The sequence below is a fragment of the Perognathus longimembris genome, chromosome 8, assembly GCF_023159225.1.
Source record: "Perognathus longimembris pacificus isolate PPM17 chromosome 8, ASM2315922v1, whole genome shotgun sequence".
NCBI lineage: Eukaryota > Metazoa > Chordata > Mammalia > Rodentia > Heteromyidae > Perognathus > Perognathus longimembris.
In genome coordinates, this window is record NC_063168.1 from 61,485,713 (window position 1) to 61,509,923 (window position 24,211).

General features: G+C 48.0%; 1 protein-coding gene across 1 annotated transcript in view; it reads left to right on the plus strand.

The window, feature by feature from the left end:
- Positions 1 to 24,211, plus strand: part of Cib4 (calcium and integrin binding family member 4) — a 117,324-nt gene that overhangs the window by 55,455 nt on the left and 37,658 nt on the right. The window contains exons 3-4 of the mRNA XM_048353281.1: positions 13,711 to 13,745; positions 23,520 to 23,616. Of these exons, the coding sequence (XP_048209238.1) occupies positions 13,711 to 13,745; positions 23,520 to 23,616 (132 nt within the window). The remainder of the gene's footprint in view (positions 1 to 13,710; positions 13,746 to 23,519; positions 23,617 to 24,211) is intronic.

Here is a 24,211-nt window from a genome sequence, read left to right on the forward strand (position 1 = left end):
AATCTTTCTAAGGGATGGACTGTTCTTGAAGAAATCAAAATATAAGGTTGATGCCTGGTGGTCAGATGCTGGTGAGGCCCTTGTGGGGAGCCCCTGTCATAGACATTTATGATTTGAATATAAATACTTCTATAAAAAACAACAACAAGCAACTTGACTTGACCACAGGGAACCCTAAGGTCAGCAGCTGGAGCAAGCTGAGTTTCTAAGTGGGAGAGAAACGATTGTGTCCTCCTTTATAGCCAAAAGATCCCAGGACTGCCCTGAAATATGGATAAAGCCACTTGGTCATCCTAAGTGGCTGTTAATAAGCCAATCCATCATTTACAAGTGGCAGGCAAACAAGTACGGCATCAGATCCATTTTCATTATCGAAGCACGGGTGAGGTGTGTGTGTGTGTGTGTGTGTGTGTGTGTGTGTGTGTATGTGTGTGTTATGGCACACCCACTTTCTTCATAATCCTCCAAGGATTTCTATAGTTTCTTGGTTAAGGTGACCTGAACAACCTCCTTAGCAAAACAGGCCTAGAATTCAAACTCTGTGAATGAACCTCCTCAAGCCTGTGCTGGACCCAAATCCTGCTTTGTCTTCTTTTTGGCCACATAATAAGCTATACATAAAACTAACACACATATCTGCCACTTGGGCCTTGTTGAGTCTTTGATTTTATGGGCTACCGTGCCTTTTGATACACAAGAGAAAACAAATCAAGCCCTCAACCCACAGTAGAGGCAAACCCAGAGTTTCCTACAATATTTTGTTTCTACTGAACTAATTTCCTTCCTTCCTTCCTCCCATCCATCTTCTTTACCTCCTTTCTGAGTCTGTTTTCTCCTTGTTGTCCTGTATTAAGACAAATGTAAAATGTAGATCTTTTTCCTTGATTTCCCCAAAGTAGCTATCTAACATACTTTTCTACGTGTAATTGGAGAACTGCAGTTCATCTTAGCTAAAAACAATAGCAATAGCAGCAACAATAAACCTTGTTTTAAAGTAAAATACCAGCTATTCCTTTGAGTTGTGTGCTATCTTTCTATTACCCATCTCACTTCAGACCCAGCCTCTACCAGCCCCCTTACACACACACACACACACACACACACACACACACACACACACACACACACACAATTTCTCTTAACCTTTTCTCGGCTTCTCACTCCTGCCCTGCCTGCCTGTGGGCCAATCGCTGCCTGCTCAGAAACCCACTTCGAACCAGCTTTGAAATTGCTTTCTTCCTTTACCACAATCAAATTATGAGTCTTCACTTCTTCCCCTACCAGTCTCTACAGGCAATGTAAAGATCTATCATCCCCTTGAATAATTCATCCCTAGCATAATTCTGTTGATTGTTCAAATACCAGCTTTTTCTTTCCTACTGCTCCGATTTAATGTAGCCTAGAGGTATTCCCATCCCCTCTGCCTGTCTAAGTCCTCCGCTGCCTAGGTGACAGGCTCTCCCCCACCAGGCCCCAGGTCCTACCCTACTCCCCAAGTATCCGAACTTTCTGGAAATAGCCCAACCCCTCATTTCCCAATTTCTGCTGCCTCCTAAGCATGACAACCAGCCATAGCCTTGAGCTACAAGATGGTCCTTTTCTTCCTATTTCAACAAGGTCTCTTCACGAGCCCTCTGCTCTCCTGGGGTCTGTCTCCTATCAGTCTTCTTGATGGCTGAGCCCCTCTCCATCTGCAGTTCAGATGGGGGTGGGGGGACAGTTAGCTAGGGAAAGCCTCCAGAGTCCAGCAAATACCACCTCCTGGGAAGCACTGGAGAAATGTTTACCGGGCACTATCAGAGCTCTGCTGTACCCCAGGCTCTAGAGGGAGAGAGCCAGGCTAGAGTTAGGCTCCCAAAGGGTCTCCCTTGCTTCTCATACTGATTTCTGACCAGGCAGCTGGGGAAGAGCAAAGGGACCTGCTTGAGGTCTGCTAAAAACTTACTTCAAGTGGTGGACAAGCCTCTTTGCTCCTCCTATTTGGGCCTCTCTATCTGAAAAATGAGAAATTGGACCAGATGAAGCCCTGAGAACTGAGCCCAATACTGGAAGAGAGTGATCTTATCCATGGCGGGAGTTTAGGAATGTATCTAGAGCCAGCTGCCTTGCAAGAGCAGAGGATCTGTGATCCCCCAGAGCAGTCCAGGGTTGTGTGGTTGCTGGCCTGGCAGGTTCAGGATGTGGAGTTCTGAGGAACTAGAGAGGCCGAATGTGACTAAGGTACAGTGGATGAGAGTGAGAGTCACTCAGAATGAGAGCGGAGAGTTGGGCATGTTGGAGTCCATGGTGAGGTATCAATATTAATTCTAAGAACAATGGAAACCATGAAGGAGATTTCCCTGAGTGACAGTTCCTTATTAGCTCCCTATTGGCCCACAGTCTAGTTTCAGGAACCCTCTTTTCTTCTAGAGATGGCTCCCATTTGGCACAACCATTGCAGTTTCTCAAGGCCTTTGGGCTGACTTCCTGCATCAGGGTTCTTCTGGCCAGGTCTGACAGGCAGGCTGCCTGGTGATTGTTGCTCTTTAGAAGTGAAGATAGAGGTGGGGGTCATGTGAGACAAAGAGGGAGAATAGCCAGTAGGGGATTGGTGTGAGAGAGGTAGGGGAACTATTTGGTGAATAAAATATAATTCTCATGATGGTGGCTGCCAAGAGGAGAGAGTAGTTGATGAAAACCATATGTCTGTGACTAAGAGGGACGAGGAGCCCTGCTCGGTGCATGCGCGCGTTGAAGACGTCGCTGTTGGTCTCCCATGCAATGGAAAATCTCCTATTTTAAAGAATACAGTGCTAAGAGACGCTCTGAGACAAACCACATTTCACAATTAAGTGGTTTACAAGGTCAGTAAAGAAGGGACCAAATAAACCGGCTGAAAAGATCTTGCTTAACAAAAAGTTGTTTAAAAGTTCAGTGTTATAGTTGTAGACCCAAAATATCCCGTAGGCTTCTTCTGTAGTTTTTTAAGTTTTAAATTAAATTTTTATTTCATTTTAGAGCCAAAAAAGAGGAATTCCTCCAGTGATGGAGAAGAAGCTAAAAGTGCTTTTGCCATTGGTGGGGGTGTGGCATTTTCTGATGTTTGGGGGGCAGGGAAGACTAAGAAAAAAAAAAGATATTTTCTTACTTTTTCTAAATTGACCCTGAAGCAGACCTCAACTAGACAGACATCACTGCTGTTTACTTGTAGTCTGCAGAAGAGAATTCTGATTTTCTCATCCAACATTCAAATTCCAGCGCGAACGATGTGGTTCTCCCTTGAATTTTCTTCCAAAGAACATTGCTGCTGGTCCTCCCTCTTCATCCTCTTACCCATCCTGTTTGCAGGCTGGCCCCTGGGGCCTTCTGCTTACCTACTTTCCCCTGGCCCTTCCCCCTAATTACATGGACAAAATCTGAGCTTTTTGTGCAGGAGAATGCTAGGGATCAGACCCAGAACCCTGTGCAGGCTAAGTAAGCACTCTGCCACTGAGCAAACACCCCTGCCCTTGCTAGCCCCTATGAAAGGAGATCAAGTTCCAATTTTTATTTTTTGCCAGTCCTGGGGCTTGCACTCTGCCTGAGCACTGTCCCTGGCTTCATTTTTGCTCAAGGCTAGCACTCTACCACTAGAGCCACAGTGCCACTTCTGGCTTTTTAATTTACTTTTTATATGTGGTGCTGAGGAATCTAACCCAGGGCTTCATGTATGCGAGGCGAGCCCTTTACCACTAGGCCATATTCTCAGCCCTCAAGTTCCAAATTTTATCTATTCTACTGTCGTTGTCATCTGACTTTTTTTTTGCTTCCAGTTCTCCATGAAGTTCTCCATCTTGTCATCTATTTTCTTGACCATATTAATCACAGCTATTTTAAAGTCTGGATCAGAAAACTTGAAGATCTGGATCCCCTGTGGGGCTGTTTCTATTATGGAGATGCTTTGGGCTCTGCCTGATGTTACCTTTCATCACGGAGGATTTATTTTTTGCTTTCCGGAAGGCAGTCACAGAAGCGGAAGGTCATCTTCATTCTGCCTGGGATTGGGCTGATGTGATGCTGGCCACCAGACTGGGAGGGACGCTCTATTTTTAGGACCCTCTGCTTCCTAATACATAACTTCTCTGGGTTCTGGCTGCAAGTTTGCTAGGGACCCTTCCTCTTTGGTAGGCATTCAATTCCACATTTATCTTACAAGCCCCACAAGGCTACCAGTGACTCTGCTCAGCTCCTCATCCTTCAGCTGGACTCTACCACTTGGGTGGGTGCTGGAAGAAGAAGGCCTTCAACCTTAGTGCTGACCCCACCTGCTTCTCTTCTTCCAGAGATCCTGGCCATCAGCTTCTGCTTCCCTTGTCATCTGATTTCTTCCCTAGCCCCTCCTATCCCCCAACCCTCCACAGCTGAAACTTCCCAATCCACTTTTCAGTACTGCATTTCTCTTCTTGGTCATCTGCTACTTACAAGCCAGGAGATGGATACCAAAGCGGCAGAGCAACACTTGAGTATCGCCTCCATATGATTCCTCTCTCTAGCACCTGATCTCCTCAGTCCTGGCTGCCTTCACACAGATAGCTTTGGATTGTTCCAGCTCATTCTGATGATAAGGACTGGTCTGTCAAATGTGCTATACCATCCCAGGAAGCGGATGCTCTACCTACTCCGTAATAACTTGAGCTCCCTGAGGGCAAAGAGTGGAGTCCCTGACTTATCTCACCTGCAGCTTTAAGAGTCACCTATGCCTGAAGGCTTCTAAATGTCTGTCTGTCCCCTCAGCCCCACCATCTAACTGCTCTGTGCATCTCCCCGTGTCTCCATACAGCCATTCCAAACTCAGCAGGCCTGGAATCCTGTTTTTCTCTCAGACTTGCAGCTCCTCTACCTCCATCCTTGCTCAGGTCAGAATCTTGAAGGTCTTCACTGGCCTTTCCTGCTCCCTCCTTCCATCTCCCAGGGTGGCTGATTCCCCCTTGAGATGCCACATGAAGTCATCCATTTCTCTCCCTTCAGCTACAGCCTTGTCCCAGCAATGTTCCCCACCCATTGGGATATTCAGTAGTGTCCTCACGGCTTTCCCCAGAGCCTTATGGCCTCCTTCCAACACACTCGCCAGCCACCCATGGGCAGAGTGATCCCTTGAAATCTGATTATGTCATTTCTCGGCATAACACCCTCCACTGACCTCCCATTGCTTTTAACAGAAAGTTTTGAAGGTAAACCTCAAGGAGTCACAGGCCCTGCTGCATCTGCCCCAAGCCCCCTTCTGAGTTTGGCCCTTGACATATTGCACCCTTCAATGCCTTCTCAGTTCTACAGATGCCCCAAGTCTCTTTAAGAGAGATGTTCCCATATTTCCCTTTGTTTCGGTATCCCCTTTTCTTTGGTCCCGGCACAGCCATAACCTCACGGTTAACCATGGACTACCATTTTCCCCCTACCATCCTCTCACCTGTTTGTCTTAGTCATCACTCTATCTGCAGGACTTGAAAAATGCCTATGACACCTCAAAAGAGTTATAATTAAGTCCCCTTCTTTTTGAATAAATGAGCAAAAGACAAGGACGAAAGATGGCCATCCCAAGCTCCAGTCACCCAGCAGCAGGACAGCAAACACTCAGCAAGAAGGTGTCTGGGAGAGGACATTTTGTTGGCAAGTGCCTGACGGCATGACCGTGAATGCAGGGAATTCTAAATTGCTGTGGAAGGCAGGCTTGTTGCTGGGTGTGAAGTGCAGGTCAGGTCGGGAGCCTGCAGCTTAGAGTTCCAGCCCTAGGCCTGGCCCAAATCATGACAAATGGCCTCTTTGTTGTGCTTTGTGGTTTAGGAGGCATGTTCACAGATAGGATCTCATTAGACCTGCTCTGTGACCTCCGCAAGCTGCTTTTAGAGGCCTGTGGGGGAGGCCTGAGGAGCCGGGCGGCTTCCAGATGCAGCTAAGTTTGGTCTCTACCTTGTTCTTGGGCAGATCTCCTCTCAGTTTGGGCCCCAGTCTATTTGCCCATAAAGTACAGTAAAGCCAACAAGATAACCTCTAAGGGTTGTCTACAAGATATCAGAATTATGGATTTGCATCTTGTGGACTCAGAAGGCAACTTTTAGAAGTCTCCCTCCTCCCCCCTGCCCCTGCAACCTGCGACTTAAACTCAGGGCCTAGGTTCTGTCCCGGAGCTCCTTCTCTCAAGACTAGCGCCCTACCACTCTGAGCCACAGCTCCACTTCTGGTTTTCTGGTGGTAATTAAAGAGTCTCATGGATTTTCTTGCCTGGGCTGGCTTTGAATCACAATCCTCTTATCTCAGCCTCCTGAGTAGCTAGGATTCTAGATGTGAGCCACTGGCACCCAGCAGGAGTCTCCTTTCTTGTCCAATAGCTACTCTTCACTTTCAGCACACGTGGTGGGAAAGTGTCCCAGCAACATGACAGGTGCTCAGCACAGAAAAATAAGCTCTGAAACAGGGCTTTTGTGTCAGTTGTTTGAGAGCTGATCCCTGGGTGGCCATCTAGGTTTGCCCAGGTTCTCTCTGCCTCTAATGGCCTAGATTTGACCCTACCCTACTAAAATCACAGAAAACCTTGAGTCTCTCCCAGAAATACCACCAGTTCCCACCCCACTGACCACAGGCCCCTCCAGGACAGTCAGTGTGAACTTTGGCCTATTGTTTGCCCACAAGCTGAGGTTTCTTAATAGAGAAGATTCTAGGGTAGAAAGTGAAGGTTTGAGAGTCCTTGATGCAGCTCTCTGTCAGTGGGAGGTGAGCTAAGCTCATGTGGACCTGTGCAAGCAGCAGTGCTATAACCCAGGGTGTGACGTGGGGTACTCGAGTCTGATGCAAGCTGGAAAAGGTCAGGGTCACCCCTGTCCAGGGGCCAAGAATGTCTCCTTCCACAGTGCCATCAGCTCTGCCTTGTCTATGAATGTCAAGGATCCGTACTCTCTTTTCTAAGGAGTTTTTCAATAGCCCTGGCCATTGAAAATGGGGGTGTGTCTATCATCTGGGTAAAGTAAAGCTTTGGGAAACTAGCCGCTGTCATGCCAGGCAGACTCCCAGTGACATCTGGGCTGGGAGATGTGATGGAATGTCCTGCCTACTGCAAGGCAGTGGGGGTGTTCATGGGAGGGGTCCAGGGGCGGGGGGCCTTGAGTGGGGCTCCCAAGAGCCACAACTGCAGTGCCAGCCTCCTGGTAGCATGGTGCTTCCTCTCTGTCTTCTTCAGCTGTCTTGTTTTATGAACTCTAATCTCTGCTTCCCTGAGCTTTCCCTGCTGATTCAAGATGTAATAATAATAATAGGCAGAAGAGGAAGAGGAAAAGAACCAACAGGCACTTGTAATCCTGGTTACTCAGGAGGCTAAAATCTGAGGATTGTGATTAAAAGCCAGCCTAGGCAGAAAAGTCCATGAGATTCTTATTTCCAATTAACCACCAAAACAAAACAAAACAAAACACAGATGTAGAGCTGTGGCTCAAGTGGTAAAGCACTAGCCTTGAGCACAAAAGCTCAGAGACAATACCCAGGCCCTGAATTCAAGCCCTAGGACAGACAGACAGACACACACACACATACTAAAATAAAGGAAAAGGTTGCTTCTAACCCCACTTCACTGTTGCTACATTTGTTCTCCCTCTGCCCCCTACCCAAGGCAATGTGAAAATTCTTTCTTATAGGAAAGTATGGGACCACAATATAATGATTTTTAAGTTTCAGGATATTATCTGTCCACACTCTCCTTACCTGGAAAAATATGCAGGCGCTGTTGGGAGTCCATGAAGTTGTGTTTGGGCCCAAGACAGATGGGGCTCAGTGGGCTCTGCATCCTGACCAGGCCCCTGAGCTGAGCTCCCTGGCTCTGTGCACTTTGTCCCTGGGGCTTGTGGGAATGTCTAGGTTCCTCTTAGGTTGCCATTAGGCCTGGGGAACCAGGAGCTCTGTTCCAGTCACTCCTTCACCCTGACTGCACCATCACGGACCAGCTACCTTCCGCTTGGCCTTCTCTATTCTGTTGTCCCAAGAATCCACATCCTTGGTCTTCTACTTAACCAACATACCCCCTCCCCCCCAAAAAAAAAACCACACTCTAGAAACTACAACCCCCACCCCCCCACCCCATGCCTGCTTCTTGCAAGAATTTAGAGGATTTTAGAAACTCCTCTGCTGACAAAGCATAGCATTCCAGCCTGCTGGGAACTTACACAAAAGTCGAGTTGAGGTTCAGAGCCAGCTGGTGCCTTGCCCCAGCAGGATCCACGAAAGGCTCCCGTGCTTAATGACTGCTGTGGGTGGAGCCCCATGGGCTACGGGCCTACACTGAGGAAATGGATCGGCCTTCTCTCCTTTATAAATTCCTTTAATCATATTTACGGTGGCTTACGGTATGCCAGGCACTCAGCATTTAAACACCTCTTCACATTTAAAAAATAACAGCTTTAAGATATAATTGACACACTGTACAATTCACTCTTGTAAAGCATATATACCTCGGTGGTTTTTTAGGGTATTCAGAGTGTTTCACCATCCCCATTATCTAATTTTAGAACATATTCACCATGCCCACACCCATTGGCAGGACCCCATCTTCTTTCTCCGTAGCTGGAGAATCATATACTACATGTGGTCTTCTGTGGCTTGTTTCTTTTATTTAGTGTTGTTTGTTTGTGTGTACCAGTACTGAGGCTTGAATTCAGGGCCTAGGGGTTGTCCTTGAGCTTTTTCACTAAGGGTTGGTACTCTACCACTTGAGCCACAGCTCTACTTCTAGCTTTTTGTTGGTTTATTGGAGATAAGAATCTTCGTGTGCTTTTCTGCCCAGGCTGGCTTTAAACCACATTCCTTAGCTTAAACCTCTTGAGTGGCTTGAATTATAGGCACAAGCCACTGACGACTGGCCATCTAATATTTTTTTTTTTAAACCATGAATCCATCTATCATTTCTTTTTATTGCCAAATGCTACATTTTATGAGTATAGCATATTTTATTTCTCATTCACCAGCTGATGGATATTTGGGTTGCTTCCACTGTTTGGCTATTGTGAACAAGGCTACCATGAACATTAATGTAGAAGCTTTTATGTGGACGCATGGCCTCATTTCTCCTGAGCATGCACGAAGGAGTAGAGCTGTAGAGTCTTATTATATTCTTCCCATTTTGAGGAATGGAGAGACTTTTCCAGGTAGCTGCACCATTTAATATTCCCACCAGCTGTGCATACAAGTCTCAAATTCTCCAAGTTCTTGCCTATTTTCCTCTTGGATAACATGCAGCATGGTGAATGTGCAGAGGTTTCTCATGGTAGCTTTGTTTTCATCTGTCTACGTGCTAGCTAATGATGCTGCATCCTGTCACTTTCTCCTTGGCCATTCATGTAGTTTCTTTGGAATATCATCTATTCAGATCTATTTCCCACCCCCTTTTTTTCCAGTTTGTGCCAGTGCTGGAGTTTGAACTCAGCATCTGGGCACTGTCCTTGAGCGCTTTTGTTCAAGGCTAGCACTCTATCTCTTGAGCCACAGATCCCCTTCCATCTTTTTGGTGGCTAATTAGTTAGAAGTTTCATGTATTTTCCAGGCTGATATTGAACCATGGTCCTCAGATCTCAGCCTCCTGAGTCGCTAGATTACAGGCACGAGCCACTGGTGCCCAGCCCATTGTCCATTTTTTTTTTTTTAAAAAAAAGCTAACGTATTTGTCCTTTTATTGTTGAATGGTTAAGCGTTCTTTACATATATTGGATACAAGTTCTTTTTCAATGCCTGTTGCATGTCAAGAGATGCTCAAGTCAAGATCGAGGCAGGGGATTCAGTTTGAAGAATCAGTAGTGTTCATGACATGATGACAGAAGTCTTACAAAAAAGGTATCCCATAGTATGGAGTCTAGCAGGAAGGATGAAGAGCTGGCCTTCCTGGAAAGGAGCCTGCTGGCCACTCCCTTACACCTTTCAAACACATTGTGGAAGAGGAGTTAGGGAGCACAGAGGCTGGAGGAGGAGCGATGCAGGTATGCAGGTTTGTTAGTGGCTTGAAGACAGAATCACTTGAAAAGATTTTTCTTTTTTTTTTTTTAGGGAGCATAGTCTTTTATTTCTTGAGGAAATGAGATGATACATAAAAAAGCATTTTGGAATTGTAAAAGGATATGCAAATGTAAGATGACATTCTTATTGCGACTATTGTTATTTGTGGGAACCAATGGAAAACCCTGTCTAGGATAAAATTGCAAAGCCTGTGAAGGGGGTGGGGAGTGGGCAGAGGAAGGAGGCTGGGAGGGTAAAAGCTAGAGGAGAGAGCAGGGTTAGCAGAGATGGCAAACTGAGTGTGTGTGTGTGTGTGTGTGTGTGTGTGTGTGTGAGGGAGAGAGGGAGAGAGAGAGAAAGAGAGAGAGACAGAGTGATGGAAAGATAGAGAAAGAGAAAAGGGGGGAGGAAGAGGAGACCTTTGTGATTTCTGTCACATTCCTTTACCACCAGTAAAACTATTTACTTAATATTTTTTTCTTTAAATGGGCTCCTATTTCTTTTTATTAAAGGGCTATGTTTGTAAAGGAAACATTATATCTGAGTTGTAAATGACCAAGCTGCATTGTTTGCAGAAGGGAAGGTACTCTATAAAACATCTATGGAAACCAGACACTGTTGTTCAATTCTCCCTGAGACCCAAGGCCGTCAGGAACACTGTCCTGGTCTTCTCAGCCAGGCTGTCACTCAGTTCACTGGGGGGGGGGGGGGGTGGTAACTCCCTTGGAGGCCACTGAGGACCCACACCTGCCCTACCCCCTCGGCTGCAGAACCAGCCTGTGCCTGGTCCTGGGTTTCTGCCTCACATACATACCATGGCGGCGTGGCTTCCCACTGGTGGATGGAGAGTGTCTAGTACACACCGGTGGACAGTGTGTGTCTGGTTCCTGCAGGGAAAACTGTTGTCTGTCTTACTCCTGAGCCAACAAATGGAGGCTGAGTCAGGAACTAAGAGCTCTGAGCTGCAGGGCAGTTTGCGCTGTCTTTGTTGTCTTCCTTTTAGAAAGTGTCAGCCGAGTGTTAAAGACACAACAGGCTGGTGTCAAGCTGCCATTCACACCTCATGTAATTGTGTAATCAGGAGGATGGAGCAAGCAAAAGGAGAAGGTAGCAGCTTTCTGTATGAAACCCCATAGACCCTCTGGCTTTCTGCTTGTCCCCCACACTTGGAGACTCCCGAGACATGCAGTTTACCCATCCCTCCCAGGGCATTTAACCTCATCAACTTCCCCAGAGTGAAGGAGGGAGGATCCCCTACCAGCCCTGGGGCTGTGGTGAGGTTGAGCAAACTCTGCTTCTGAGCCACCCCTGGCAGAGAGAGGCTGCTCAGTAAAGGACTGCAGAAGCTCAAGGGTTTAGCAGAAGATGAGGGTTTAACATCTGGCTCTGCCTGCTGAAGTTCTATGGGTCCTTCCAGCTCCAACTGTGTGTGTGTGTGTGTGTGTGTGTGTGTGTGTGTGTGTCTGTCTGTCTGTCTGTCTGTCTGTCTGTCTGTCTGCCAGCCAGGTCTGGGGCTTGAATTAATGGCTTACGCACTGTCCTTAAGCTTTATTTTTGCTTAAGGCTAGCACTCTACCACTTGAACCATACATAGCTCCACTTCTGGCATTTTGATGGTTAATTGGAGATAAGAGTTTTATGGACTTCCCTGCTTGGGCTGGCTTTGAACCACAATTCTCAAATCGCAGCCTCCTAAGTAGCTAGGGTTACAAGCATGAATGCCTGGTTGCAGCTCCAGCTTTTAAAAGTATAATCAGCCAGATGTTAGCCCAGGCTGAAAAGACTGTGAGACTCTTAATTAACCAGTATAAAGCTGGAAGTAAAGCTGTGGCTCAAGTGGTAGAGTGGCCAGTCTTGAGCACAAAAAGCTAAGGGACAACAATCAGGCCCCAAGTTCAAACCCCATGCCAACACACCCCCACATAAAGTAATATCATTTGCCCTTTATTGAGTACTCAGTATGTATCAGATAGCTTATTAAATAAGAGCTTTTCTTACATCACCATTTAATTTTTATCATTGCAATAAGTAGGGATAAGTAAATAAAATGAGATTTATTCGGTGCATTTTGCACATGAGGAAACTGAGGCTTCAGAGTGGTTTTAGGATTTGCTTGCAGGGCAGCCAGGACTTAATATTTCAACGCCCACATTCTCAAGCACTGTGTGTCACAGACAGGTAAGTGCTACTGTCTACCGGAAGACTTCCTGCCCTGCGCACCTGTACCTGTCAGCTGTGACCTTTGGTGACACTGGTCTCTGTGCACACACATTGGAGTGTGCATGTGAGTGACCTGTGTGCCTAATGTGTGCGTGTGCGTGTGTGTGTGTGTGTGTGTGTGTGTGTGTGTGGTGTACATTTCTTAAAGGCTGAGGCTGCATTCAGTCATCTCCCCCCAGAGTCCCTGGCACCTGCAGCTGTGGAGTAAGTAGAGGAAGGAGCGCTGTCTCCATGGAGGACAGACGGGAAATACTGTGCAGTTGCATTTGGGGAGAATCGTGTCTGTCCCACTCCCCCCTGCACTCTGTCCCCCCAGAGGTCAGAGGGAGAGCACAGCGCGGTGCTAGGTATTCATTCCAGGTGGTATGGGTCAGGGCTGGTGGCAGCTTTGCTGTCAGGAGGTTCAGGGGGCCTCTGTCCTGAGTGGTTTTCTACCTGTGTCCTCAAGTCTGTGCAGAGCCCCTGTATTCGAAACTTCATGCCATTGAATTTGAACAAGCCCTCCATTCTCATAGGGAACTTGATTAATGGCATGGAAGACCCTTTTCTGTGCTCTTTGGGTGATCCCTGAAGTTATGGTCTGTGCTGCTTCTTTATCTCTGTATCCCACATCCAACACAGTATTTGGGAGCTGGTACCTGCACTTCTGGGGCACCTACTATGTGCCAGGCTTTGATATCATCATCAGCTTAGCAAATTCCCATAGCAGTCCTGTGGTTATCATCCTCACTTCACTGATGAGGGTACAGGTTGTGTAGCTTGCCCTAGGCTACATAGTCAACATGTGGCAGATCTGGGATTCGATCCCAGGCAGGGAGACTCCGGAGCCAACCGTGTGTCTCTCAAGACTGGTATTGGGCTTTCCTTCCACTTGTTTTGAGGATGATGTCTCTTAGCCCAGGGGAATCAAGAGAACTCTGGAGCAACTTCTGCCAACTCAGGGGCAACAGGTAGAATGCAGGTCACCATGGCAACTGGATCCACTCACTGGTTGTAGCAACTGATGAGCCCTTGGGCTGAGGTTCTACTGCTGGTAGGACAGAGGCTGGGGTTAGCATGGGGCAGTGTTTGAGGTACCAGATGCACTGGGAAGACCTGGAAGAGTACCAGGTGGGTAGGTAGGTCAGGCCAGAAGTGCTGGGCAGAGCTGGGGGCTTCCCAGGGCAGGTGGGGTGAAGGCAAGAACTCCTGCCCGAGGTTCTAGATCAATCTTCCGGCTTCCTTCCCCCAACACCTCCTACCTCAAAGCCCAGGTTTGGGTTCTGCCTCTGATCTCATCTTTGTGCTGCTATGCCTCTTGCCCAGACAGGGAGGAGGGCGGGGCGCCATTTCCTCCTCTGTCCCCCTCAGGCCTCCCATACCTCAGTCTGGAGCGCCTCCATTTCCCAGCTACAGGACAACAGCAGGGCCTTTCCTCCCCTGCCCTGAAGCTCCCCACTCCCTTCTCCCTAAGGAGCCAGGACAGGGCTGGACTAAGTGCCGAGTTGCCTCTTTGATTTGTTGCAGGCCCTGACTTTCCTGACCAGAAATGAAATCCTGTGGTGAGTAGAAGACCTCAATGTCCCTTTCTTCCCCCCACACCTACCCCAAGCTTGGGGTCTTTGCTGATACAGCCTCACTCTGGTCCCTGAGTGTGGCCCCTGCTCAGAGCTACACAGCCCGGGGGCTATAGTTAGACAGGAAGAGAAGGAAGCCAGCCCTGAGGCCTAGCTGCAGGCTGTGATGTCTTCTCAGCCACCCAAAGCAGGACTTCTTTATAGTGTCAAAGAGCTGGCAGGGCCTCCTTGGGATAATGTGGAAAGAGGAGGGGCTTGGGAATCATAGGCTGATGCCCATCCCAGTCCCCCACGGGCTGGGGAACTTAGATGCGTCATTGGCTCTCAGCCTGTCTCTGAGACTTTCCCCTCCAAGTCTCTTTCTAGGGATTGCTGGGTATGAGACATCTTGGAGGCAGTGGGTTCATGGGTGAGTGGCCAAAGGCCCCATTCTCACGAAGGTGAGAATTCCCTGACTGACAATCAGTATGCGGCATGACATGCCACAGGTACCTCCTCTGGGGACTGTGGAGAGAGTGGGTGAGATGACAGGTGGTAGGGGCTTGGCCTGAGCCTGGTGCCCAGCAAAGCCTAGAAGGTGTGTAGCAAACTCACCAGGAGATTTGGTGGAAAGATAGTTAGTCCCTTTTCCTCCCCTCATCATCTATGATTGAGCTAACCCCACCCCTAACCCATGTCCAGCCTGGAAGCCACAAGTATGAGACTCCCCATGTACAAATAGGGACGAGGGATGGCCAGGTAACAGGGAGCTACAGAGACCAGGGAACCTAAGATCTCATTGTTCTCTCTCTCTCTCTCTCTCTCTCTCTCTCTGTGTATGTCTATATCTGTGTGTAGGCTGATCCTGGAGCTTGAACTCAGGGCCTGGATGCTGTCCTTGAGCTTTTTTGCTCAAGGCTAGAGCTCTACAACTTTTGCCACGATTCTACTTCTGGCTTTTGGGTAGTTTAGTGGAGATAGGAGTTTCATGGACTTTCCTGCCTGGGCTGGCTTTGAACCAGCCTCCTAAATAACTAGGATTACAGAAGTGAGCCCAGTGCCTGGCCTATTTCCCTTTTAAAAGTAATACAGATTAAATACAAAAATATATGATAAGACACCTAATGACCCATATCTTACTACCCAGATAATTCTTATTGATATCTTCTAAAAAGTGAGACAGAAATTTAAAAAAAAAGAAAATGAAATAATACATGAGCATGCCTAGAAATTCAAATAGGATATAAGTCCCAAAAGAAGAGTAAATGTCTCTATTCTCCCCTCCCAGTCCTCTATGACTCAGGCTCTGATCACTGTGAGTTTATCACCCAGAATTGTAGAAGAACCTTTCATGAATAGACCTATACACATCCTTCCCCACTGGTACCCATAGATCCTCCCACTCATTCTGCTCTGCGCCCTTTTTTTTTTCTTTAAAGCTTCCTTCTTAGCCAGTTTTGCACAAAGCACATAAAGATCGGCCTTATTCGTTTTTAATGGCTATGGGTCATTTGCCTGTATGAATGAACCATAATTCATTACCAAACCTCTGTTATGGGTACTTAAGTTGTTTATGGTTTTTACTTTTTATAAATGATGCTGTATTAAGCATTTATGAACAAAATGCTTTATCAAGCAGATGAGATTAAGTGCAGTGGAGAAATTTCTCCCCACAGAACTTCTGGGAGGGATGATTATGAATTCAAGGCTAGTCTGGGCCTTTTAGAAAGTGCCAGGAAAGCCAGGAACAACATAGAGAAACCCTGTCCTTTTTTTTTTTTTTTTAAAGTTAAACAAAAAAAGCCAGATGTAGTAGCTCATGTTTATAATCCCAGCTACTTGAGAAGCAGAAGTTAGAGGGGCGTGGTCTGAGGTTGGCCTGTGTAAAAGCATGAGATCATATCAGAAAAATAACTAAAGCAAAACATAGTAGAGATTCTGCTTAGTAAGTACAAGGCCCTGAGTTCAAACCCTAGTATTGTCCCCAAACCACAGCCAAACAAAAAAATCCACAAAGAAACAAAAGTGCTGGGCAAGGAACAGATATATTTAAAAGTTGATAGTGTGATGAGATTGTCCTTAGAGAGGTTACATTGGTTTGTCCTCTCATCAATGGAACATGGCCATGCTCCCCGTTTTGTGTACCTGGGGCCTTTCAGTAGTATCACTGGACCCCAAGAAACAAATGTGTTAGTTGTAGGGTTGGTAGTGATAATGAGTACCTGAGAAGAGGGAGAAGCGTGGGAGGCATCTGGGATTCTTCTCTTGAACATTGCCATTCTCCCCTTCCCCACCCCCTCTTTGCTCTGTATTAGTCCCCCCAGGAAACAAGCCATCCTCAGCAACTCCTTCCTCTTGAGCTATCCATCTGGGACTCGAGGTGGTCCATTCAGATCATGTCCCGGGAAGCTGCCGAGGATGTGGAACAACTGGTGAGGCCCGGAGATGCTTGAACATCCCCATGATTCGAAATAGGAAAGGCACTTTACATGGCCTTTCTGCTTGCATCAGTGCTCAGACTAGTCAATGGGAGGCTGACCTTAGAGAAAAGAGGAGTGCTTGGGAGTGCAGTTCTAGCTATTCGGGAGCCTGAAACCTGAGGACTGTGGTTTCCAGCCAGCTTGATCCGAAAAGTCTGTGAGACTCCAGCAAAAAGCCAGAACTGAAGGCACAGTTCAAGCGGTAGAGCACCAGCCATCAGGAAGAGCATAAGACCCTGGGTTTATACTCCAATCATAGTATGAGAAGGCCAGAAAAAGAAAGAGGGAAGCATCATACTCAGTAAGTGCCAAAGCAAATGATTAAATTCAGAGAGTAAATTTAGGGAGCTTCCAGTTAACATGGAAAACACAAAAGCTTCTATCTCTGTTTTCTCTACTAAGAGTAGATATTCTATACTAAGGTAAATAATAATAGTAAACCACAAGGACAAAAAGAACCTAAGAGATTAACAGTAGATGAGAAAAGTCAACAAAAGTATAACAAATGCAAAGCAGAGAGACACATGATACAGACTTAGCTAAGCCAAAATTGCTGTAGGGGTTGGTGTGATAGAATGAAGAACCCAGAAACCCCAGTATTAACTCTTGGATAAAAACCCAAAAAGGATTTGCAAGAAAGAAACTGTAGCAATGCCAGTAATCAAGCTAGATACTCAGAGGAGGTGGAGATCAGGAGATTAGGGATCTCTTGTGGTTCATGGCTAGTCTGGACCACAAAACAAAATAAACAACAACAACAAAATACTTTTTGGGACTATCTCCAGCAATGAATAGGTCCAGTAGCACACACCTGTGATCCTAAGTGACAAGGTGAGAAAAACAGCTGGGTGCAATGGCATGTACTTGTGAGCCCCGTCACATAGGAGTCACAAGTAGGGTGATCACAGTCCAGGCTGACTAGGATATGAAATGAGACCAATAAATAACCAAGGTAAAAGGGGCAGTTCAAGTGGTAGAGTGACTGCCTAGCAAGTGCAAGGCCCTGAGTTCAAATCCCTGAACTACAAAAAAAAAGAGTAATCTTGTGACACTAGGAAACCCAGCCATGAGCAATGTTTTTGAATAATAATTATTCAGAATAGTAGTGTACACTGAATATCAATTCACACGCATTATTTTATATCAGGAGGTTGAAGAAATGAGGCATAGAGGAAAATCAATTCTCTTTTTATTGGAGGATGTCACATAATAATGTCTTTAATTGTGTTGACAATAGGCAGTACCAGCACAGTATGCAGAAATACTATGCAACTATTAAGTGAAAAGCCAAGAAAAATAGCAAGCTGTTTGTAAAATGCTGCCTCTGGAGAAGAGAGGTAGAGAGGTGGTATGGGGTACTGCGTACCAGTCATTATAGTTGTAAACTTTATAGTATAAGCAGTGCTGTTAGCCTATTAACTGTATTGCTTTGATAAGCTAGACACACAGGATGCTATTTTGTGTGTGTGAAATAAACATGCACACAGACAGACTGACACACACACACACACACACACACACACGGGGATTTGAACTCAGGGCCTGGGTGCTATCCCTGAACTACTTTTGCTCAAGGCTAGTACTCTAGCACTTGTCACAGTTCCACTTTGGCTCTTTTGGTAGTTTAGTGGAGAGAAGAGTCTCACAGACTTTCCTGCCTCAGTTGGCTTCCGACCTCAGATCTCAACCTCCTGAGTTGTTAGGATTATAGGCGCAAGCCGCTGGTTCCCAGCTCTGGTTAATTCTTTAAAACAGTTTTACTATGTGACATCTGATGACAGGTTGTAGTTTTCCTGTGAATGTGACAGAGAAATGTGGCCTGGATGATAACAGGGTTGAACAGAGCTTCGTTCACTGTGGGAAACAAGTGTCCAAGAGAGTAATAGACTGAAGCTGTGACCTACACAGAGTCATAGGACAGTCGGGATCTGTGGATCTGTTAGATCTGTGGATCCCAGATCTCTGGGGAGAGCAGACTATGTACGACAGACAGGGTTCTCTAAAAAAGGTCTATGGACCCTAAAGTTTCAGCCTGTGGGAATTTTCTTTCATGCCTTTCCATCTGTGAAGGTGCTTGGTTCCTTTCAGTCTAAGCTCCAAGGCCTTCTCTGACTTCTGTTTCTTGGGTGTTACAGAAGCCCTTACTTCCCCAGGAGCCTTGTAAGGGCTCAGATCCTTCTGGCTGGGGCCATAAAGAGAACACAGGTGGCTTCACAGGCACAGCCTGACCCAGAGCTCTCTGCTGGGGCCCTGCTGGCCAGGCTTGGGATGAACTCTGCTTCATGCAAGAATTTCTCCTGCCTTGCTTTTGGGTTGAGAATGGGGGTGCTTGGGTGCATAAAGCTTCCTTCCTAGTCCCCTGCCCCATCTTTTCTCCTCTCCTCTGCTCTCCTCTCCTCATTTCCCCTTCCCTCCCCTTGCAGGGAATGAAACCCAAGGTCTCACATGTACTAGGCAAGTGATCTACCCCTGAGCTATAGCCCTGGCCCTTAACAAGGTCACTTTTTCTGCTTTGCATCCTGGAGACTCCCAGCACAGTCTCCACATGGTATCTTGGCCGGCCATTAGCTCCTGGTCCTCCCAGAGCACGTGGAGGTCAGCAGGTAGTGTTGCAGTTACTTTCTAGAAGCCAAAAGCTTAAATTTGAGTCTCAGCTCTGCCACTCACTAGCTGTGTGACTGGAGTGAGTATCTTACCCTACTGAGCCTCAGTTTCCATACTTAGAAAACCGTGTGAGATGAGTCATAGCACCTAATCTCTCAATGTCATCAGGAGAACGGCGAGATGACGGGGTCCATGTCATCGTGTGAGCAATGCCTGGCATGCAACTCGGTGCGGGAGTGGTGGAAGCTGTCATCATCCTGGGACTATTATCTCTTTCTACAAATGAGGAAACTGGCTCAGAGAAATGCAGTGATTTTTCCCAAGGTCACACAGCTTGGGAGAAGCTGAGTGGGAGATTGCAAGCTGTATTTCTGGTCTCACAAAGGGCTGTTTGTGAAAGATTCACAGGCCAGACCATGGGGCAATGGACTGCTGACTTAGGGACTTGGGGAGAAGCCGGATTGCTGATCCCAAGTGGGGACTAGAGGATGGAAACTTGACTTGCATTGAGTCTATGTTGGTTTGGTGGTTATAACCTGTAGATGCCTGGGTCTTGTCCAGGCCCTGAATGGGAATCTTGGAATCTAGGGAGGCACAGATCTTTTTATAAATTCATACATGATTCCAGTAGTGAAGCTCAGGGGCTGGGAATGTGGCTTAGCGGTAAAGTGCTTGCCTAGTATGCATGAAGCCCTGGGTTCGATTCCTCAGCACTGCATAAACAGAAAAAGCTGGAAGTGACACTGTGTTGCAAGATAGCCTTGAGCAAAAGTAAGCCAGGAACAACAGTGCTCAAGTCCTAAATCCAAGCCCCAAGACTGGCAAAAATAAAAAAAAAACACAACAACAACAACAACAAACAACCCAATAGGGAAGCTTGGAGTCTCAAAGACAAAGAGGTGAATAAGAAATCTACAACAATGGATGCCCTAAACTGGAGGGAGGAGGAGCGGGGATGGGATTCACTGAGACTGTCATTGTAGAGGGGAAACTGAGGCCTGTGAGAGGCTTGGCAGGTCCAAGGTCACTTGCAGAGTCGGGGGGTGGAGCCAGCCTTGCAGAGCCTTTCTTAATCTCTGAGTCAAGGATGGAAGGGAGCCACGCCCGGGCTGCCTGGCTGCTGGCAGGCTTGAATGTGTGAGTTTCTCAAATGGCTTTGACTTTTGAGTCCATTAGTGATTAACTCGGAGTTCCATTTAGAGTCAGCTGATCCATATTTGGAGGGGGAGAACATTTTGTGGCAGCTGAGATGCAGCCAGGATTCAGCTGCCGGCAGCCAGTCCCATGACCGCTTGGAAAGGCCTGGAGTCTGGGCAGGCCTCTCCATCCCAGCACCCTGGCCCTAGAGGCTACGGGGGAGGCAAGAATTGCTTGCCTGGGGGGAGGACAGACCCTTCAGGGGTGGGCAGCACAGTCCAAAGAACCTGTTGAAGGATCATTCCTCCACTGTCTCTTGGACATACTCTCTGGGCCTCTGTTTACCCACCTGTAGAAAAGATCATCACATCTGTCACGGGAGTCGGCGCGGATGTGAATGCATCTGGCAGATGGAGAATGGTCATGAGAAGGGGGTAGCCGGTCCTCTTTCCCTTGGTGATCCTTCTTCCCTGGTCTCCCCAGAAAAAGCTCTGGTGTCTGTGGCCCTGACTGTAATGAACACCCACTACCATGTGGCCTTAGGCAAGCTACTTCCTCTCCAAGACCTTCACTCTCCTCTCCTGTAAAGGCAATAGCAATGCTTGCCTTGTAGGATTGTCCAGAAAGATGAGGAATGCCCACGGGGATCATACATGGAGCATGCCCAGTGGTCCTTCCCAGGGGGACAGTGGGCACAGTCACCTGAGGGAACTGGTAGTAAAACCAGCAGAAATTGGCCTGATGCTTTTTTGTGTGTGTGTGTGTGTGTGTGTGTATTATCACTATGCCAGCAGTTCCAACAATGACAGCGGCAGTAGGTTCTTCGTTGGGGCAGCCAACCATTCCCCACTTGCCCGTAGAGACGGCTGTCCCTACCTGCTGTGGGCCTGCACTGCCTACTTCCCCTCCTGACACCTCTAGGACAATGTGACCCCTACCCCTCCCATGCCCTACTTTCTGCTTCCTCCCTAACTTAAGGAGAGCCTCTGGCTCTGGGCTGGGGATATGGCCTAGTGGCAAGAGTGCTTGCCTCGTATACATGAGGCCCTGGGTTCGATTCCCCAGCACCACATATTCAGAAAATGGCCAGAAGTGGCGCTGTGGCTCAAGTGGCAGAGTGCTAGCCTTGAGCAAGAAGAAGCCAGGGACAGTGCTCAGGCCCTGAGTCCAAGCCCCAGGACTGGCCAAAAAAAAAAAAAAAAAAGAAAAAAAGAAACAGGAGAGCCTCTGATGACAGGGTGGGGTCATGGCACTGTCCCTGAGTGTCCTGAAACTTCAGTTTCCACTCATCCCCTGAACCAGCCAAAGCCATTCAATGACGCCCACCTCTCAGTAGAAGGTCAGAATCAGAATCTCCATGTGTTGGTTCAGAGAAGTGCACCAACTTGCCTGTGGCCACACAGCTAATAGTAGATGGACAGCATCTGAATGTGTCTGTACACTTGATCTGTCTCATCCCAGTAGGAAGCAGACAAGGCAGGGACCACAACCTCCTTTGTAGAAGGTCAGTCAGGTCAAGGGGTCCTGGAAGGTGAAAGGGAGTGAAGGAAATCTTCAAAGGCTGAGGGCTGCTCCAGCCACCATCAAGCCCGGGCCTGCGGTACCCAGCTGAGGGCTGGAGCGGAGGCAGTGGGTCCCTAGGGCCTGAGCAGGAGGGACACAGATGTGTCCAGAGCCTCGATTGAGCCTGGGAGGACACAGGGTGGACTCCTGACTCCTCTCTCATGGCCTTCCGGAAGGCTGGGGGCAAGGGAACGGGCCGCGGCTGGGGGAGTTCAACCTCCCAGGGCGCAGAGCTGGGCAGGGCAGTGGGCAAACAGAGTCACAGCTTGTTTTCTTTCCACTCTCCCATGGCAAAAGCTGACAGGATGTTTTCTAGTCGGCGAGCTGTGACGAGATGAGTGGCGGGAGGCAGGGGCCCAAGGTGGCTCTCGTTCTGTCGGGCGCTGGGAGAGCCTCCTTCTCTACCTCTGAATCCCTAGACATAAGGTCTCCCTCTACAGTTCCTCCGTGGTCACATGTCCCCTAATTGCACACCACAAGTTCACCTGAATTTACCAGCCACGTGCCAGGGAATGTCATTGAGCGAGCTTTTAGTCACTCGCTCCTGAGTGTGAATTAGTTTGATTTAATTACTTGTCTTATATGTTGTAAATGAACTGTACAACTGGGGGGGGGTGAGGAGGAGGGAAGGTGGGAGTAAAGTGAAGGAGGAGGTAAGAAGCTTGACAAGAAATGTCCTCACTACCTTACATATTAACTGTAACCCTTCTGTGTGTCACCTTGACAATAAAATTAAATTTAAAAAAAAGAAAAGAAAACTAATTACTTGTCTTCTGGCACTCAGGTAAGATTAATGTGCACACACACACACACACACACACACACACACACACACGCAAAGCTCTTGCTCATACTGGAATGTACCTCAGCCCTCCAAAAGACATATTGATCATCCTTTATCCAGATGATGAGACAAAGGCTCAGAGGGTAACTAAGTTTCCTGAGGTCACACAGCCATGCTGAGGGAAGGGTAGGAGCTCCAGGATCCTAGGGATTACCCTGTCTTCTCCACTGGCTGGCCTGGTCCCTGGTTTTATATATCCAAGAACCTATTGGTAGACAGGGACTTGTGTCCAGAGGGTGTGGGGGGTGAGGGACAGAGGATGAGTGGCCATCTCCTAGTGGCCTGGGACAGAATTCCCTTCTGTTCTTTTCTTCTCCAGGGTCACAGAGCCATTTTACCAACTCTGTCAGAAACTTACACGAAGAATGCGCTGTGCTAGTGTGGGCCCGGCAGACGGACAGGGGGACTGGAAACTGTTCTGTTCTTTGTTTTACTGGGACCGTCTGCTGTCAGAGCGCTGGCACGCCTGTGAGCTGCCAGAACAAGGGTTCTGATCCTGGCTCACCGAGATCAAGTCACCTCTGTGCTGAGAATGGGGGTGGTTTCATAGCCAGGAAGGGGATCCTGGCATCTCCATCTGCACCTATGGGATTAGACTGAGCCATCACTTACCTGCCAGCCGTGACATTCTAGAACAATTGCTTGAGGAGTGTGTTCCAGGTGACGGAGCACAGCTGGTCACCTTTATTCCTGCTGGGTTTATTTTTGCATCCTGAGATGTTGTGGGAATAGCAGAGGGCTCTGGGATTTCTCTGGAACAGTAGAATGATTTATTGTAGGGGTGTGTGTGTGTGTGTGTGTGTGTGTGTGTGTGTGTGTGTGTGTTACTGGAGTCTGAATCCAGGGCCTTATATGTGCTAGGCAGGTATCTACCACTGAATCACACCTCCAGCCCTTTTTGCTTCAGTTATTTTTGAAATAGGGTCTTGCTTTTGCCTGGGGCAGCCTCAAAACTCAATCCTCTCCATCTCTGCCTCCCTTATAGCTGATTCACAGGTGTGTGCCATCATGCCTGCCTATTGCCCCCCTTTCCACATCAATTCATCTTCGGCTCCCTTCCTCTAGAAACTATGCTCCCCGTGGTAGAGAGGTTGCCTGGCCCCTTTCCCTACCCCACACAGACAGCATGCCTCCTCTCCCCTCTCTCCTCAGCATCCATGACACCTTCCTGAAGCTCTGCCCTGTGGGAAAGTGCTACAAGGAGGCCACGCTGACCATGGAGCAGATCAGCTCCCTGCCAGCCTTGAGGGTGAGTCCAGGACAGGGGCCAGTGTCACGGGGACTCACTGGGTTGAGGGAGGTGTGGCAGGGGATGTCCTCAGTCCCAAGGGATGGTCAATTGATAGCCTTACTCCAGGGGGCCCTGAGACCTCCCAGCAGAATGTAGGATCCAGAGGCTCTCTTACAGGCTTCTATTTGTCCTCCATCCCCGAATCAGACCTGGCAGGACAGGCGTGCTGACCATTGCTCTGTCTCAGATGAGGCCTAGGGGCCGAGTGTGTGCCACTCAGCCCAGGTCTTGTTGTTGGAGGTGGTGGCCTCAGCTACAAGCTCTCACTGGTCCTGTTCATCCCATCCCAGGCCTGCCTGTTAGCCTCTGCTGCTCACCATTTACTTTGCCCCTACACCAACCAGCTCCTTCCTTCTGCTATCCTTTGTGCCCCAGACTCGGGGAGTGGGAAGACTTGAGTCCCATAAAGGGCTGTCCGAGCCTTGGGAAGCCAAGGAGCCTCATTGGGCCATCTGCTCAGCTCTCTCCAGCCCTTCTCATGTTCTCTTCTGAGAATCTAGGAGAAGCAAGACTTGGAGCCAGGGAACTGTCCTCCCAACCCACCTTCTGACAC